The sequence below is a fragment of the Ambystoma mexicanum genome, chromosome 8 (genome assembly GCF_040938575.1).
Source record: "Ambystoma mexicanum isolate Mex_15411 chromosome 8, UKY_AmexF1_1, whole genome shotgun sequence".
Classification (NCBI taxonomy): domain Eukaryota; kingdom Metazoa; phylum Chordata; class Amphibia; order Caudata; family Ambystomatidae; genus Ambystoma; species Ambystoma mexicanum.
Genome location: NC_090929.1, coordinates 312,818,626 through 312,836,593, shown reverse-complemented (window position 1 = coordinate 312,836,593; position 17,968 = coordinate 312,818,626). Strand labels below are relative to the sequence as shown.

General features: G+C 44.1%; 1 protein-coding gene across 1 annotated transcript in view; it reads left to right on the top strand.

Moving 5' to 3' along the window:
• LOC138471872 (dual specificity testis-specific protein kinase 2-like) overlaps positions 1-17,968 on the top strand; it is a 516,102-nt gene that overhangs the window by 160,503 nt on the left and 337,631 nt on the right. Inside the window, exon 2 of the mRNA XM_069609731.1 lies at positions 16,828-17,027. Coding sequence (XP_069465832.1) covers positions 16,839-17,027 — 189 coding nt within the window. The 5' untranslated portion in view covers positions 16,828-16,838. The remainder of the gene's footprint in view (positions 1-16,827; positions 17,028-17,968) is intronic.

Genomic DNA, 17,968 nt, shown 5'->3' with positions numbered 1-17,968 from the left:
AACCTTTTTAATCCTCTTACCCCAGATGTGTTGCAAAACGGTACAGTTTAGCATGTCCTCGAAGTTAAACTAATAATTTCCTGGAGTCGTATGACCAGTTTTCTGTCTGCCAAATATGCATGTTGTGTAATCTACCTTTTTGTTTAATTTTTTTTACCACATCTACGTGTAATGTAAAGTACAGCGTATTCAGCTATGTTGCCGTTGATAGTCGCATATGCGCACACTGGTCACTCTACCGTTTTGATGCAGCGTTCCCATATTGGTTGCATGTGCCCCACACCAAATTTGCTTCTTATGCCAGCAATCGTATACTCACACACCTATCCAATCACATAGAATCCTGCTTATAGCCCATGAAACTTCTAAATATAATCTTACAGTATTAGTCATCTCTGCCAAAAATTGCTTTTTGTCGAATTGCAACTGTATAGTATCATGTAATGTCCTCCTGCAATCCAATGTACGATTATGTATTCAAACTACAGTCTGCTGAATGCTCCCAACAACCTAAAGCACTTTGAGGCCATGACACTGGCAGTTAGGTGCTATACAAATATCTTGTGACATTAAACCGAGAACCTAGAGACGTTTGGTAATCAAAATGGAAGACTGGTGGGTTTTTTATTTTTATTTTTACCCTATTATTAAAATGGACGTGTGACCAAAGTCGAGGGGGTAACTATGTTATGTACTGCAAGGCTTGTAGATTTTTGCAAAAATAAAGTTTTGTACCACAAGTAGAATAAGCTTTGTGTGCAGTGTTGATGGTGATTGATTCTCCCATATCTACTATTGCAGGTATTTAAAAGGTAATCTTGAGTGGCCTGGAATTTCTACACAACCCCTGACAACTTGGATGTCATTTTGGGTGACCTCAAATGAAAGTGCTTGGAATCTGGGAAGCCACTTGAGATATTAAAAGGCAAGTGGATGCTAGAAATAACAGGGCAGATCGTGGAACCCTGTGGAGATCCACAGGGGACCCTACTAGTGAAGGATCAGAAGAGGCCCAGCTGAGCGTGATCTATTAACTGGAAAGGATTGGGGCCAGCGAAAGATGGCGATGGTAACATTTACCATCAATGGGGATTGGTGAGGCTGGGTACTATGGTCCCGCAGACTGTCCAGAGGGCATAGCCAAGTAGATGCCATTGTCCTCCTCCAGTCCTGCAGGCGTGCCATCTCAGAAACTGAGTAATCCTGTTTCTGTGCTATGTTTCAAGAGAAATATTGAATGCACTAGAGTTCATTCTTGGTACCCACAAATACTTGCAGCTAGTGAACCGCCATCTTTTTCATGTTTATTGGCATAGAAGGAAGACTTATAATGCTGGAAACAGGGTAGAGTTGGAGGGAATGCAGCGTGGACCTTTCTAGGCGTAGCGAAAAAGGCCTTTGATGGAAGAGGTGACAAAACCTGCAGCAAAATGGGTGTTAATCCGATGTGCAATAACTGGCGCACAAGAGAGAGAGTGTGCTGGGGTAAAGGCCACCCTGGAGCTAGATCTGCCAAATGGACCGACTTAAATGTGAGGGTCTCACCAGAAGTAGACCGGGGTTCACTAGTTTCAGTGCACAATGGGACAGATGACCTTTCTTTTGGAGGGAGTAAGACGGATGACTAATTTTATTTATAAGTAGGGTCTGCCAATGATTAGTTGAAACTTCAAAACCCCTTGAGCGTTCATTTCCTGGGCCACTGCTTGATTCAGCAGCTCTCGTGCATGGGCGGCTCTGGAAGCCATGCTGGGACCACTTTCCAGCACATCATAGTCCTCTAATTGTTCAACACATCTTATGTCATGACTTTCAGTTTTCCATCCCTAGATTTCCCCCTTCCTCTTTTGCTGAGAATTCAGTCCATGAGTGTATTAAAACGGTTTATGGTCTTTCCATCGATGCAAATGCCTTTGAATCGAAATGCTATCTTTTACATGTAAAAGTGCATTTCCATCGAAACCAGTCCTTCGAATATATAAATGGACAAGTTTAGATGAATATACACTTTGAAATGTAAAACATAGCATTTCAATGCCTTCTTTTGTAACGTTAAAACGTTACATGGAGCTGTCCAGTGCCGAAATTTCGGAACTGGCCTGCTCCTTGTAACGTTTTAATATATAAAACCCCCACGCACACACCCCCTTAACCCTACCCTACCCCAACCCTAACTCCAACCCTAAACCTATCCCTTAATCTATCTCTAACCCTAAATCTAACACTAACCCCTAACCCTTAATCTAACCCTAAATCTAACCCTTCCCCTAATTATCCATCGAAATTAACCATCGAAAATTATTCAATGGATATGTTTTTCGATTGAAAGGCAATTCAATGAATAATTTTCGATAGAAAGCTATTCGATGAATTATTTTTAGATGGAAAGTCCAGATACCTATTAAAACTGTGTCCAGACTTCAGTCAACAGAAGAGTATCAGTGATAACTTCACTTATTCGTGCCTATGGTTCCTGGCTGAATGTGGATGATTGCTGTATGCACATAGACGTCCTATTTAAGGTTTAGTGCTCAGGTTTTTTCCCCTCATTTTGACAGTCCTAATTGTGAAAGTATGCCCTATTTTTCCCCGTCCCCATGTTTAGAGAGGAAATATTTGTGAAGTACAGCACAGGCAAACTGAGCCCGCCTTTCTTTCTTTCCTTTTTTTCTTCAATCAACACCATTTAGCATTCTGCGGCTTGTTTATCTGTCCTCGTAAGTATGGCCCCTACATCCAGAATGTAAAGCACTGTTGCCAAAAAATCCGGGATTGGTTCAGTGGTTCACATGGCATGGGTCGATTTGCCATCCATCCGCAATATGAAAAGCGGATTTCGCTTCAATAAATATGGTGGTAATTGTATTTTTTGGTGTGTGTGTGTGTTTTGTTTATGTGCATTTCATATAAATCTGGCACAATGACTGCTTCCATGGGCTGTTTCTGTGGCCCTTCTGGTTTTTAAAACTGCATACATTCGTTCCATTCCCTTGTGCCATAGAGAACACCGCTGTGTGCTTGTTCCCTTGTGACCTGTCCCATTTCTTTTGCATAAAATGGAGAAGTGAATCTTATTAAAGAGAATTAGGATTATTTTCCTATAGAAGTCTGCTAGAGTGCTGTTGGTGGGACAATGGATTTATTTCCAAACTCCTCAGCAGCCTTTTTTCTGTTGCCTGCAAATTCCTCCTCCTATCCATTCATCTTTTCCTATGTAACCTCCCACCTCTGCCTTCTTGCCTCCTACCTCTCCTACCTTAAGTCCCACCTCCTCCCTTCCCACTCCACTTTCCACCTGTCTATTCATACTTGCTACTCCGGCTTCTTATTGTCCGAAACAAATGTTCTGTTGTAATAACTCTAGTCCTCTCTTGGGTGGCTTAAAGTACTCTACTTTCTCGCTGACTCGTGCAGTTGCCCAGCTTTGGTCCTGGGTCCTCTTCTCTTTTCCCTCTACACCTCCCCCTTGTCCACTGTTGTTTTGTCATTCAGTCTTTCTGCACATTTGTGTGCAGATGATTCCCAGATATTTGTCTCCTTTTCCCTTACAGCCTTCACTCGACTACCTCCGTCTCCTTGCCATTTCTTACATTTGAATATATCAGACTGAAATCCTTTTCTTTCTGACTGCTACAATCACTCTTCCCCCCTCCTCCCTCTATTCTTTTTCCTCCTCCCTCTATTCATTTTCCTCCTGCCTCTATTCTTTTTCCTCCTCCCTCTGTTTCTTTTTCTACTTTCCATTCTTCAGTCTAATTTACACATCACATTGCTAACATTGGCAGTTCCTGTCGTTTCCAACTCTGTAGCATTTGCAAAGCCTGTCCCTTTCTTACATTCCAATCCACCAAACTCCTTATTTCTGCATTCGATTTTTCTTGTCTTGATTACTGCTCCTAGAGGCGTTGCGGTTGGGGGTGGGCTATATCCGACGGGTCTTTTGGTTGTAGCCCCGGATAGAAGCTCAGGGACTACAATCAAAAGGCTATTGCTAGCCCCGAATCCTGCCAGTCCCGACATTAGCTTAGCCCCTGATCTTTTCCAGACCTAGCAACATCCCTGCCTGTCTTCTAGTTGGACTTCCTGATTCTCATTTGGCCCCTATTGGTTCTGTCTTTAACTCTTCTATACGTACTCTTTGGCGAATTTCTCGTCGTGCTTCTTCTGTTCTCCGTCATGGAATCGCTCCTCCCTACCTTTGCTCTGTATGTCCCTTCTCGTGCCCTTCGGTCTCAATCTCTTTTTGTTAACTGTTGGTAGGCCACCCAGTGCCCAATCTTGCTTACGCTCCTTCTCGATCTGTGGAATTCTCTGCGGCTCCACATCGGGTCTATCCCCACCTACTTACTTTTCTGTACACAACTCAAAACCCTTTTACTTTGATATCATTTTTCTCTCCTTTTTGGTTGTTTTTATTTAATCATGAATTTGTACTGATTCTTTGTGTTTGGCGCTTTGGCGAAAGCGCCTTTTATAAAAACCAAATACAATACACTTGGATGAGACTTTTTTTTTTATTACATGGGTAGCACATTTACAGCTTTGAGCCATTAAGAAGATTACCTTGAAATAACAGTGTAAGGCCCTCGACAGAAGAACGTTTGATTTTACAGCTTGATAGAGCTAGCTCTAAGAGATCCTATTGGGATGTGTTTTGGGAAGATAGAGGCAGGTAGTGGGTGGGCATGACCATAGGATCCTGCATGGCCGGGGACAGTTACTGGGTGGGTAAATGACGAACAGCCACCCCAGTCAGTGTGCTCCACCTTACAACCCCCTCTCCTATCGTCACTTGGCATAACTGTTTCAGTGTATAAGCAGCTATTTCAGTGCCACCTACTAGCTAAAACTAAAAAGTACCTCTCACAAAGCAAGACCTATTAGCTTTGCCAATTCTTTTTGATATTTGTGCTCTGCTGTGCACAAGGACTGAAAACATGCTAATCGTCGGAACCCCTTTGCGGAAGAACCATAAGGGAAGTGTGGAATGCAGCTTAGAGGCCGCATATTGATGTCTCTATGTAAAATATTCGTATTGAAACTATGCATTTGGTTGTAGTTCAAAATGGCGCATCTGGATGTGGCGGTCCCTGGAGAAACGAGCTTTGCTTAAATGATGAGACCCTAAGGGCCCAAACATATCTAGGGTTGCTTGTTGTTTCAGAGGACGTAGCCTAGCAGTTCCAGTTGGAATGTGCCTTTCTGGAAAGCGATCAAGTTGGTTTGCTCATCAAGGCATGTGGAGCAGAAAATGGTGGTGCGCAGCGGCTATATCCCTGGCGTTTCCTGTGCATAGCTGCAAGTATTTTGTATTTGAATAGAGCACGGCTGGTCTTGGCACCCAGTCCTGCAACGTTTGGTATTTCAGAATGTCAGACTGTGATGTCAGGTTTTGGGTAGGCTCAGATCACCAGCCATGTTTCTATCTTTAACATAAAGACAAAGCGGCCCACAGAGCTGCCTGGGATGAAGGATGAAGGTCACACTCCATTCACAGGACCTGCAGACGGGCACTCTCTTGGACACAAAGAGGAGATTGAGCAAGTGTGCCAGGCCGTAAAGCTGCAGGACGTGGGAAAAGTGGCCCCATTCTGGGGAAGGTTTTCTCGTAAAAGATGGTCTGTTGTCGGTGTTCCCTGCCCCGCGACATTTTTACTGTTCTCCCACGTTGGTCCAGAGAACACTGGATAACTCCCGCGCGGCGAATAACGAAACTGCCTTGAATGTCTTTCAAGAGACAAAGAAGGGGATTCTTTCTGATACTGGGTGAAAGTCCCTAGATAAGAAAATAACCTAACGCTGAAAGCAGTACTTGTAACTATGCTTGAAATCTATCACAGTGGGTGGCGGTGCCGCCCCATTCTCTCACGCACGCAGACCACTGACAGAAAAGCGTCTGCATGATGATCTTCCCAATGCACTAAAGAGCAGGCTGGGGGAAGAATTCCCAGGAACTGCTGCATGTGGGAGGTGGTGCCGCATCCTTCCTAACACATGCACACCAGTAACTAGAAAAGCGTCTGCACGATGATCTTCCCAATGCACTAAAGAGCAGGCTGGGGGAAGAATTCCCAGGAACTGCTGCATGTGGGGGGTGGTGCCGCATCCTTCCTTACACATGCACAGCAGTAACTAGAAAAGCGTCTGCACGATGATCTTCCCAATGCACTAAAGCGCAGGCTGGGGAAAGAATTCCCAGGAACTGCTGCATGTGGGAGGCGGTGCCGTATCCTTCCTTACACATGCACACCAGTAACTAGAAAAGCGTCTGCACGATGATCTTCCCAATGCACAAAAGAGCAGGCTGGGGGAAGAATTCCCAGGAACTGCTGCATGTGGGAGGCGGTGCCGCATCCTTCCTTACACATGCCCACCAGTAACTATCAAAGCGTCTGCATGATGATCTTCCCAATGCGCTAAAGGGCAGGCTGGGGGAAGAATTCCCAGGAACTGCTGCATGTGGGAGGCGGTGCCGCATCCTTCCTTACACATGCCCACCAGTAACTATCAAAGCGTCTGCATGATGATCTTCCCAATGCGCTAAAGGGCAGGCTGGGGGAAGAATTCCCAGGAACTGCTGCATGTGGGAGGCGGTGCCGCATCCTTCCTAACACATGCACACCAGTAACTATCAAAGCGTCTGCACGATGATCTTCCCAATGCGCTAACGAGCAGGCTGGGGGAAGAATTCCCAGGAACTGCTGCATGTGGGAGGCGGTGCCGCATCCTTCCTAACACATGCACACCAGTAACTAGAAAAGTGCCTGGATGATGAGTGGATATTTTCAATGTACTCCTCTTCACCTTAAACCCAATGAGAAGGAATGATTGGTCATGGATTGGACCATCCACTAGACTGCAGGTTCACTGCGTGGGTAGTGCCCCACGACAAGCTGGTGCTCTCCATTGCAGAAGCAGTGAAATATCCTGAAATGCCTCATTGTTTACAGTACCCCTTCTCAATATATTCATCACTCCACAGAAGTTGGTCTTCTTTAAAATATCCCTTTGGGTGTCGCCACGTGTAGGCATGAAGCAGAAGGGTTGCCAGGGGTGTTTCACTAGAAGTTTATACCCACCTGTGTACTTCAAGGTGTCTCATTCGCTGTGTCTGACATTAGGGGAGGTGATTAGGCCTTCCTATATTCATTAAAAAAGTAAAGCCCCTCCCCCCCAATAATTGCCACTAAGCTAGGACCTGAAGTTCTGATAGGCAGGAATTGCATGTGTTTTGGACTCGCCTGTTATTTATCGCACACACTTTTATCAAATCGCTTCTCCGAACATTGCGTTGAAAGTTGACTTTGTAGCAAATGCACTGGAAACCTCTAGCAATTCTCTGAGAGATGGCAGCTAGACCTCGCTGTACCTTCCACTCTGTCTCTCTTGAGTGTCGGTAGACCCATTCACTCTGTCTCTCTCGAGTGTTGGTAGACCCATTCACTCTGTCTCTCTTGAGTGTCTGTAGACCCATTTGAATTCGCGACCGCATACTGGAGTGGGTCTGTATCAGCTGAGTTGACCTTGCCACAGACACACCAGGCAGTGCAGAATTAAATACATTGTCTTCAATGGCCTTCTGAGAACAAACAAATATTATTTTGGTTTGTGGCTTGAATTAGGAAATGCTTTTAGTTCCAAATATACTGAAACTAGATGAGCTTTGGAGGGCTTTGACGGCCATTATTAAGGGGGAGAAAATCCTTTCCAATTGGTGCAGGAAAGAAGACCAGATTCTAAATCGTAAAGGTTCTCTGTAAACCTATATCTATATACAGGTGGATATGCAGTATTTCCCTCCTCTGTCTAAGCTGCGACTTGATGTATGGTTGTGCCATCTGTGTGTTTTTAGCTTGATCAATTCCTGGATAGCGGAAGATTGTAAAACGGCTCCTCATATTAACCACAACGGGGAGACTGAGGAGCTGTAGGCAAGCTCACCGTTTTCAAAGAGGTGACTACTTGTCTTTGAAAAATAACTTCTAGTGGTGGTCCTACGGGAATATTTAGCAAAACAGACTAAAACCTTCTAGGATAAGAATCGAGAGACTTGCTTTAAACTAGACGCAACTGGGTGTTGGCCAAATATTTGAAGACCAAATCTTGGTCTTGGTCTTGGTTGTAGATGTTGGGTGTGGCCAGAAAGATTTGTCTTTCACAAGCGTAGATCAGAACCCTCATCCTGGGAACTGCCAATGTCCGCCTTCTTTCATGTCTGGGATTGAAAGCTGAAGGGCTTCCAATAATGCTTTAGTTTACCCAACTCTGAGCCGTATGTGTGAATGAAGGAATTGACTCAAAGTACCCAATGATAAAGATGATCATGGTGACGATTACACAACTAGGAATTTCTGAAATCATTGGAGAACATTGTAGACATTTAAAATTTCTGAAAACAAAACTACATTGTTGGGAGCTCATGGTAGCCTTTATTAGAAGACACATTGCCACAGGCATGGTTATTAATCCGAGAGTACTGGTGAACTTCTCAAACCCTCTAGATTGGTCAGAAGGTGGACCTTGCTTTTCCAATAAGAGGTGGGGCTGACGAAAGGACCACATTACAGCCAGCTGGCCATTTCTCTCAGTATGAGATGCTTTAAAAACTGTGGAGGAAAACTCGGAAAGTGGGTGTTTGGACTAGACATTTTTAGCGAATTTTCTTCATCTGTTATTGACTTTACAATGGCTACTGATTCTGATGGAGAAAGATTTGTCTACAACTTTAAAACAGTCTTTGATGATGGTTGTGTCTTAAATGATTGGTTAGAGTAATGACACCGGAAAGAATCGTTTTCTCTGCATGCACATGAATACTGCGCACAATTCCCCCATCAGAAAAAAAGAACAGGCCTGCTCGTAGCAGTGGAAGGAATAGAAGTGAGCAAAGCGTGAAGATAACCAAAGGAGCCCTGACGGCTAAACGTGTCTTCTTCCACAAGGAAAACCAATACTCTTCCCCACACGATATCCTGCAGCTGTGCACAGCGATTGGTGGGGGACACGCAGGAGAGGGGGAGGGGGATGCAGGTGACCTGTGTGGCTGTGCTTAAGGTACCTGTAAATGATGGTTGGTGGTGTCTGCGCCAAGCAAGCTGCTTTCCGCGATACGGTTGTTCACTGCAAGACTGCTGACCACACAATTGATGGCAAAGAAAGGATGTAACCAAAATTATAATTGCTAGGTTTATTAAGTTATTTATTTATGCATACATTGGTTAAAGTCTTCCTGCCTCTTCTAAGTACTGTACTAATAGGTGTCGTTACATGTATTCCATGGTTGATACATTGCGGAACATGAACATTTGGTAGTGATAACACCTATTTGTGTAGCAATTAAAAGCAAGAGCAATACAGCAAAAAGTTACACGTACAATGTCATATTATTTCTTCTCAAGTTATCATGTTAGTCAGTTTATCTGCATCAGAAGGTTTAAGTGATAAGTTGGCATTGCTTAGATGTGAACCTGTGTCCTGAAGTCTAAACACCGATGTGTCTGAAGCAAACGCTTAATCGCTTATCTTACCACCTAGTTTAGTCTTTTCTTTACATATAAAGATAATTCACATAGGGAAATTAGATGATTACCTCTGTTAATCCTTTATCTTGTTCATGAAGGCTCACCTTATTTGAGAAGAATCTGATCTGGCCACATCCAAACACTCAAGCCAAATTTGTGGACGTTTCATGGACGTTTTCATGTACAAAGAGAACATTGAACGTCAATGTTGTGTTTTTTTAAAAAAAAATATTTATTTATTTATTTTTCACATTGGAAGTTCCATAGGCTCAAAAAATAAAAATAAAAACTTTGGGGATGCATATCTCAAAATTGGCCATGTCCATTTTCGAGATTGACCTGGAACCGGTGCATGCCACGAACATTTTGGCAAAATGCGTCTGCCAAACGTCAGACCTTTTTTTTTTTTAAAATATAAAAGTAAGTATCTATCATTTGGACCTGACCTAGGTACGCAAACGTTTGCAGATGATGGCATACACGTATGCCTCGACATATGCACAGACACCACAGAACAGGCATGCATGCAGAATGCTCGGCCGCACAGATGAGGGATTTGAAATATGCTGAGCAAGTACTGGAGCACGAACAGTATGCTCAGAACTAACACACACACACGCACGCACGATCTCACACGCGCCTACATTCACACACACACGCACTCGCGCATACATTCACACATCTTGAATTACTGGGTTAAAATGACTTTTGGAATATAAAAACAAGACACAATGGCACATGGCAGGAATGTAACTTATGTGTTAGTCCATTGCGCGGGCGTGTAAAGCTGCTTTTTTGTGGTCCACAAGCACGAAGAGGGAGGAAGGGCTGAGGGTGCCGAATACCTCGGAGGCGGCGGTCATGAGGGCTGGGCAATGTGGAGCGAGTAAGTACTGGGTAGCAAGAGAGAGCCAGTCATGGGCGTGTGGAGTGAGTGGTGAAGGCTGCAGGAAGAGATGGAGAAACAAGCAGCTCAGGTACCAGGGATGAGAGGAAGAGCAGAGGAGAATAGGAAGACGGCAGCGAGTCGGGCGAGCGCTTCGGCACCACACGTTAGCCGGCATGATATCAACGGTTAATGCCCACTTCCACCACATTTGTTGGCAATGGAACAATGTTCTTTATTGTTTTGTATTCTGATGTTTGTCATTCCCTTCATTTTAAACGTAATTTTTTAAACCAAATCTATAAGGTGTGTGTGTGGTGTGATTGAGTTTTCATTACAGAAACCAAAATGTGAGGGGTTGGCAAGATGTAATTGGAGAAGTACTAGATAGCACACTGTAATTGGGTGTTTTTAAATATTTACATTAAACTACACATATTCACATTTTGAAATTGCGGAAGTAAATTAACTCAGAATCGCGAACTGTTTTTGTCAAGTGTTGATGGCTACTTTAGAACCCAGGTTGTCTTGAATCTTAGCAACTTGACCACTTGAGCTTTGGGGGCAGATACAAGTGAGTGTTAGGGGCCTAGAAGCAATGGATGCCCATAGCTAGTGTATGGATTTTATTCTGACCCTGCAAAGTGCTAGAAACACTTGTGTACAGGCGTGTCATAAGGGACATCCTACTGTCTAACGACCCATATTATGGGTTGACCCTGGTGGACGAAGGCGGCAGAGTTCTAGAAGGATAATTGCTGCTACGTTGATAATATTGATTGAAAGTCACCATGAAGCATAGACTTGATACTGACCAGTAGTTGTCTGGGTTAAAGGAGCAGAAGGTGGGCTTTTCAAGTTTGGTGTGATAATGGCTTGTTTGAACGAAGGCTGTCTATGAGGAGGGGACTGCTTAGGCAGGAATGTATTGGGGCAGCTAAACTGGGTGGAGCTATCTTTGCAAGGTGTGTGGTCTGTGTTTTGAGGGCACAGGAGAAATTCAAGAGGTTAATGTGCGAAATTAATTTTACATTACACCTGTAAGGAAGGGTCTTGGGTTGAAGTTATGTTGGGTGTATGTTGAGGGCAACTGCTATAAGTGGATGGAGGTTTGGGGAGTGACTTCAGAACTCCAGAAATGGGTTTTTCCACTCTGAGGGCTAGCTAGGTTTCAGTTTGGTTATAATTTGTATACTGCTTGTTCAAAGGGTCTGACCTTTGGGAGTAAAAAAAAGGGGCATAGGGGTGAGAAATGGTAGTTTCTGGCCATTTTTCTGGCTCCTTTGGTTGATGCAAAGCGGTCCAGACTCCAAGATGGGGTCCTGTTGTTAGCCTTGACTTGTTTTCCTAGGTTGCTTAATTATATCTTGGTCAAGGATCCGCTGACTGAGCAGCAGTGAAGGATGATGGTGATAGTTGGCATGTGTAGCGCATTTTAGTGATGGGATGCCATTTGAGGCTTTCGGGGTTGGTTGATCAGGTGGCACATTTCAGGAGACGACTTGATCTCCTTTCAATCGAATGGGATTACATCTTGCTGGGATTAAGGGGTGTATTTAGTGTCTAGAGGAGCAGATTTCTAGGAAAGACTGGTTTCCGGTAACTTGGATTAGAGGGCAGTGTGTTTGGGCAATGACAAATGATGAAGAAACATGACAGACTGGGTGACCGGTAGGCTGTACAAATTATGGAGTCCGTTGTGACGAATCAACATCTGGTACACCAGTGGTCCAGGGATGAATATCGGTTGCTAAACCATCAATCAGCCTCACACTTCTAGTACACCAGGAGGGATCTGAACAGATTGGAAACACAAGTAAATTATGAACATCCTTGTCCAATTTTGGTAATGTGGTTGGAACAGCAGGCTTCTCTCTGCAAGGTCATGGATTATTGGTTAGTTACAACACAGCCAAAATAATGATAAAAGGGACTGTCCAGTCAAGGTTGTATAAACATATCTACCTTAATATTATTATTATTATTATTATTATTATTATTATTATTATTATTATTATTATTATTAAAACAGACAGTTCTAGCACACTACAAAATACAGCCACCCTGTAAAGGAACACAGAGGACACCGTTTCACGAAGGAAAGGGATGCATTCTAAATACTGACAGGAGGGTAGTCGGTAAAGAAATCAATCTTAACTGTTCAAGGTTATTTGGTTTCAGCACTAAAGGAGCAATGGGTCATAAATGTCACCAGGGGCCTTCGGAGAAGGACCAGGGGGACAGAACCACAGTGTACCTGGCACTTGAGATGATCTTGATGCTCGACAGTGTCAAGTCGGTTCTAGGACGCTTTTCAGCTCCTGTGACAGAGTTCAAGACGGGAGACAGCTGCGATATCAGGCGGCAGGCAGTTCGGGAAAGCGAGGATGGACACACAGCTGCAGGCCGGCCTACACAGAGGCTCGGGGTCAAGATTTGTTGTCTCTGTGCTGGTTGGCGGATTGGAATGCTGGTCGAGGTGTCTCAGCTGGCTTCAGTGTGACAACAGTCAGTGATGCACTGGGTCGTGGTTCGAGGGCTAGACTGCCTCGAAAGTGTGCTTAAAAGATGGACGCTGATTGATGCTTGTTGTGGCACTCTTCCTAGCTTTCTCGCAAAGCTTGTGTCGTCCTGTAAAGGCAGATGACCTAAAGCTGAGGAGAGGGGTTTGCAGGCAACAGCCTTGTCCTTTGTTCAGAGACTCTCTGGCACTTCCCACCTAGGAAGCCTGCTGGCAGAACCTGGCAGGGAATGCTGTGTGCTGGCTGGTTACCGGTTCTGGAGCTGCTGGAGGGTTCCTCTGAGTCTGGTATCTCCCTCTGTTCCATGGGAGATGTTTAGGGTTCGAGATCTTGCTCCCTCTTCGAAATCATGGCCTTCCATCACTGGCGGAAGCTGTAAGGCAGACTGTACCTTCAGCCAGGGTCGAAATGAATCCTTCTTCTTGCTCCTTTTGAAGTCATCAGATGATCTGCTAATGGAGGGTCTCCGCCCTCTTTGAAAGCCAAATGGGCCCCAGTGATTGGTGCAGGCTAAGCCTACCTTAATGAACCAATCCTGGGTCCCCACCAACAATCGTCTGTTATGCGTGAGGTCATAACCATAGTGCTCTGCACCAGGAAAGGTAAGGGTTGTCCCAGACATGACATTCACTGCCCTTCATACAGAGGGGTGGGAGCTAGCTTCAATATGACACATTGCATATCAAAAAGGTGTTTGGATTTCCTGCCCTTTGTTAGTTCTGTGAACAGGCCACTTCACAGGCCTGCTTCAATTAACTCTTAAGTATGCGCTGCCACCAAACAGAATTTAACAATAGGCATGGCGGATCCATTGAGCCTTTAATATTTTAATTAGGCTGGACATGGCCGGAGGAAGGTGTTGCCTTCCCCCTTATTGAGATGCTTTGATGTACCTGTGGCTGTCGCATTCCAGCTGAACATGACGGGGACTGCGCTGGTAGGCTTGTGTCCCCCTGAGTACATATGACTATGTGTTTGTTGTGTGGTGAGCTTTTGGAAATGTGTGTGGATTAGCCCCACACATTTCCCGGTTGTGTATCTCCCAACATTCAATTTCTTTAAAAAAAAATAGCAAAACAACCCAGGCGAGTGCACACTCCCCGTGCGGATGGTCAAATTCCTCAGTCGTGTTGAGGCTGTGGGGCAAAAGTGTGCTATGTCTGGGAATACTTGGTGTGACATCTCCCCCACTCTTTCTGTTTTGTTAATTTACGTATGGAGATGTCAGCATTGGGGTGTCCCTGGTTCTAATGGCAAGCAGACCCTCATTCAACCAGCTTTCTATTTCGGCATATTGTAGGACTTTATGTCTTAGGGTTTGAAAGATGTCCCTGATTTTCTAGTGTTTGGGTGTGAAAGAGAGGTCCTCATCTATGTTCACATCCCACCCACCTTCTCCATCACCCTGCAATGCTGGTTCATGTGCTGGGGACAGAACAGAGTGTTGGAAAGGGACACAGGACGGCAAATTCAACATAACACTGCAGATACAGAGCTGCCAACTACGTAGTGTATTCCAACTCAATGATTTACAAATTTGTTTGTTTATTTATTTTTAATGCACACCAAACCCAGAGGTAGGAGGGCGCAGCAGTAAGAAAATGCAAGGCTTACAAGTTACACATTTGTGCATGTTACAAAGTAGTGCATGGCAATACAAATAAAATTTACAAACAGCATTGACATTACAATAATATTACAGGGCAATGTAGCAATGCTAAGATGCATTTTAAACTATACCATAAATATACAAACTATACAAGAAGTAAACAATTGAGTCTTTGACTGGTGGTCTAAAACAACTTTGATGCTAGGTGTGGAGGAGTCTAGGGATCATTGGCGTTGATGTAGTTGATGTAATTCTTTCTAAGGAGTAGGTAGGGTTGGTCGACTCTCAGCTTATAAGGCAAGGCGTTCCACAATTTATCAGCCTTCACAGGAAAACGGTTGCCTCCAATCTTAGTCTGAATCTTGGTACTACAAGGCAGTTAGTCTTGGCTGTTCTTGTCGGTCTGATGGAGGTTCTTCTAGTTAATTTATCCATTAGGTAGCTAGGGGCAGAGTTATTAAGGGCTTTGTGGGAAAAGGAGATCATTTTTAATTGTATTTTATTGTCCGTGGAGAACCATTTATGTTGGTGTCTAGTGGAAGAGATGTGTACTCTTTTGTTTATGCTGAGCGCAGCTCTTAAGGCATTATTTTGTAGGGTTAGTAGCCTCTGGATGGTAGCTTTACTGGCACCACTGTAAAGGGCATTACAGTAATAGAGCCTGGATAGAATTAGAGCTCTAGCCAGAATCAAACAGCTATTGTTAGTAAGGAAGGGCTTACCCGCTCTTATTAACTTGCAAGTGTAGGCAGTGGTCGATGCCAGAGATTTCACTTGTTTGTCAAAGGACATGGTGGAGTCCAGGTAAAAGCCAAGGGTTTTTACTTCCTTGGATACCTTGATAATGTTTCCGTCAATATTAAATGAGGCATATTCTTGACCTAGATTGTTAATGTTAGAATGCGTACCCAGGATTATGAACTCTGTCTTATCATTCAGGCATAAACCATGTGTGGCCATCCATGCCTGAATGATGAGATATCCCCTATTCACCAACTCTAGATCCCTACTATGATCCCCAGAAAGCGGGAGGAGAATCTGTGTATCATCTGCATAGTTGGTGTAGGTGATACCCAGCAGGTCCAAATCATCGAACAAAGGTTTGGTGAAAATGTTATATGGAGTGGAGGAGACAAAGAAACCCTGAGGGACGCCGCACAGGATAGGTGTGGGATCTGCTGCTGCCGAGGGAGAGAACACTCTCATGGTTCTCTCACTCAGGAAGGATTCAATCCATCTGATGGCCTCAGAAGTCCAAATGTTTACAGACAGAGGACTTTATGGTCCACAAGATCAAATGCAGCTGAGAGATCAAGTAAGAGGAGAAGTGCTGTCTTCCCCTTATCTCTCAGCTCGTCAATTTGGATTTTTAAATCAATTAAGGCAGTTTCCGTCCCAAGTGACCTCATGGTCAACTCGAGCTTTAATATCATTGTCTGAGATTTCACTTGAATTCCTCGATGGAATATATGCCTGCAACTGATCGCTTCCCATCTATAATGCTATGTTTTTGAAAGTGACCTACAGTTACGGCATAAAACCCATTGTGTGACAGTATTAGGATACCTCTTTTGAGCTGCGTTTGGAATCTCCCATGGTGTGCAGGCATGTGGCTCGTAGTTGGTTTGTTTGTTAGCCACATATGAACAAAGCTATCACCAAGGAGCAAGAACATAGCGCGCTACCCTGACCTGCCTGGGTTAGCTTTGCACTGGCCTCATTCCATTATTTGTCAAATCTACTGATTCCATGTGTAAACTCCTTCTCTGTTTGTACATCGTGCTGTGCAAGGCAGCTACTTGTATTGGTGCCGCCCTTTGATATTGCTGGCTGAAGCTGTAGCTGACTTCGAGAGCTTAGTCCTTATACCACTTTAGACCCCGATTGTTTTTAAAGGGCCTGATGATCACGAAAACATTCTGACCATATGCTTATATTGCAAATGCTCCAGTGCTTGTGCTCGACGAGAGGTGATTAGGTGTGATGTGCATGCTGTATAAATGATCCCACTCACTTGTGTCCCAAGTTTGGATCGGTTTTCCTGGTGAAGGTCATAATATTGCATTAGCAGCACAGTCGTTGAAATATTTATATCTGGCTTAACTATTCGAGTTACTTTCAATGTTTTCGGTAACCCTGTAGCTCCAAAGTGCTGAACTTGCCTATACTTGACTGTTGCAATGTTGTTCAGTATACTAGACCGGGGTAGAAAACACTTTAGAGTAGTAACTTGTTTGCACAGATGTATACACATTGCCTTTAATCATGCACTTTTCTTGATCTTTTCAGTTTGCATATCCATGATGTGTGAGACGGGGCACCTCTCCCCAGAGTCCATCAGCCCTACTCAGTTCTATGGGGAGTCGTCCGACACCTACTTCCACGTCGACCGATGGCAGAAGCTCAGGACGGCCGTCAGGAAGCTGGAATTCTGGGAGAGCTTCAGCGCGGAGTTGATCGGGAGTGGTTTCTTCTCCAAAGTCTATAAGGTAAAATATGCATGACTTCTGACTCTGAGTGATGTTTCTCGGGAGCACATTGCATTAATGCACGAATAGCATTAGAAATCCAAATCTAGTGAGCATGTTGCATTGATTATTTGGAAGTATGGACACTGTAGTCAATTGATGAAAATCATAGCAGAATTGATATCACTTGCTCTTTGACCTCACATGAAGTGACCCAACATGACTTACTACATTGACACTATACTGCCTTTGAGCATGATGAAATCACGAGAGATGCATAAAACAAACCCCACAATAAGTGTTAAACTAATTAAATAACTTTAAACTTTCACTGAAGTCTTAGGAATCAACTCGTAGCTGTGACCGATTCCCATTTAACCGTGAAAAGAATGTGTGCCCGTCAATTGTTTGACATGTGTGGAGAAGGGGCACAATTCACCCATATCTCCATCTATAAGGGGCCAGAGACCCCGAAGACGGCTCATCAGCAGTCTCAAGGTTTGCTGTTGCACCCCATAGAGAACCCCAAACGAATATCGGAGATGTGTGGTCTCTACAGATTACCAGTCTTGTTTCATGACCCTAGTGGATCCATAGTTGGCCCGAGGTGAGATTTTTCCTTTAACCATATGAAGTATGCAAGATCCCACAATTTGAATCCACTCCCGCATCTCTGTCAAAGGTGTTGGCTTGGTGGTTGCAGAGTGTTTTAAACATAGAAAGGATGCAATAATGTCATCAACTTTGTCATCCATGCTTGTTACCGACTTGTGAATCTATGAACAAATGCCCAAGGTGCCGCTCGCAGAGTTCAATCCTTGGAAAGTTCCTTAGGTAAGCAATAGTGTTTGCTTTTTCTGTTTGAACAATCTCTTTGGGCTCTTGGCCAGCCCTACTCTACAGAACGTAATCCATCTAGATATGGACTCCATCGTGGCAGCCTTCCTGAAATAATAGATTCA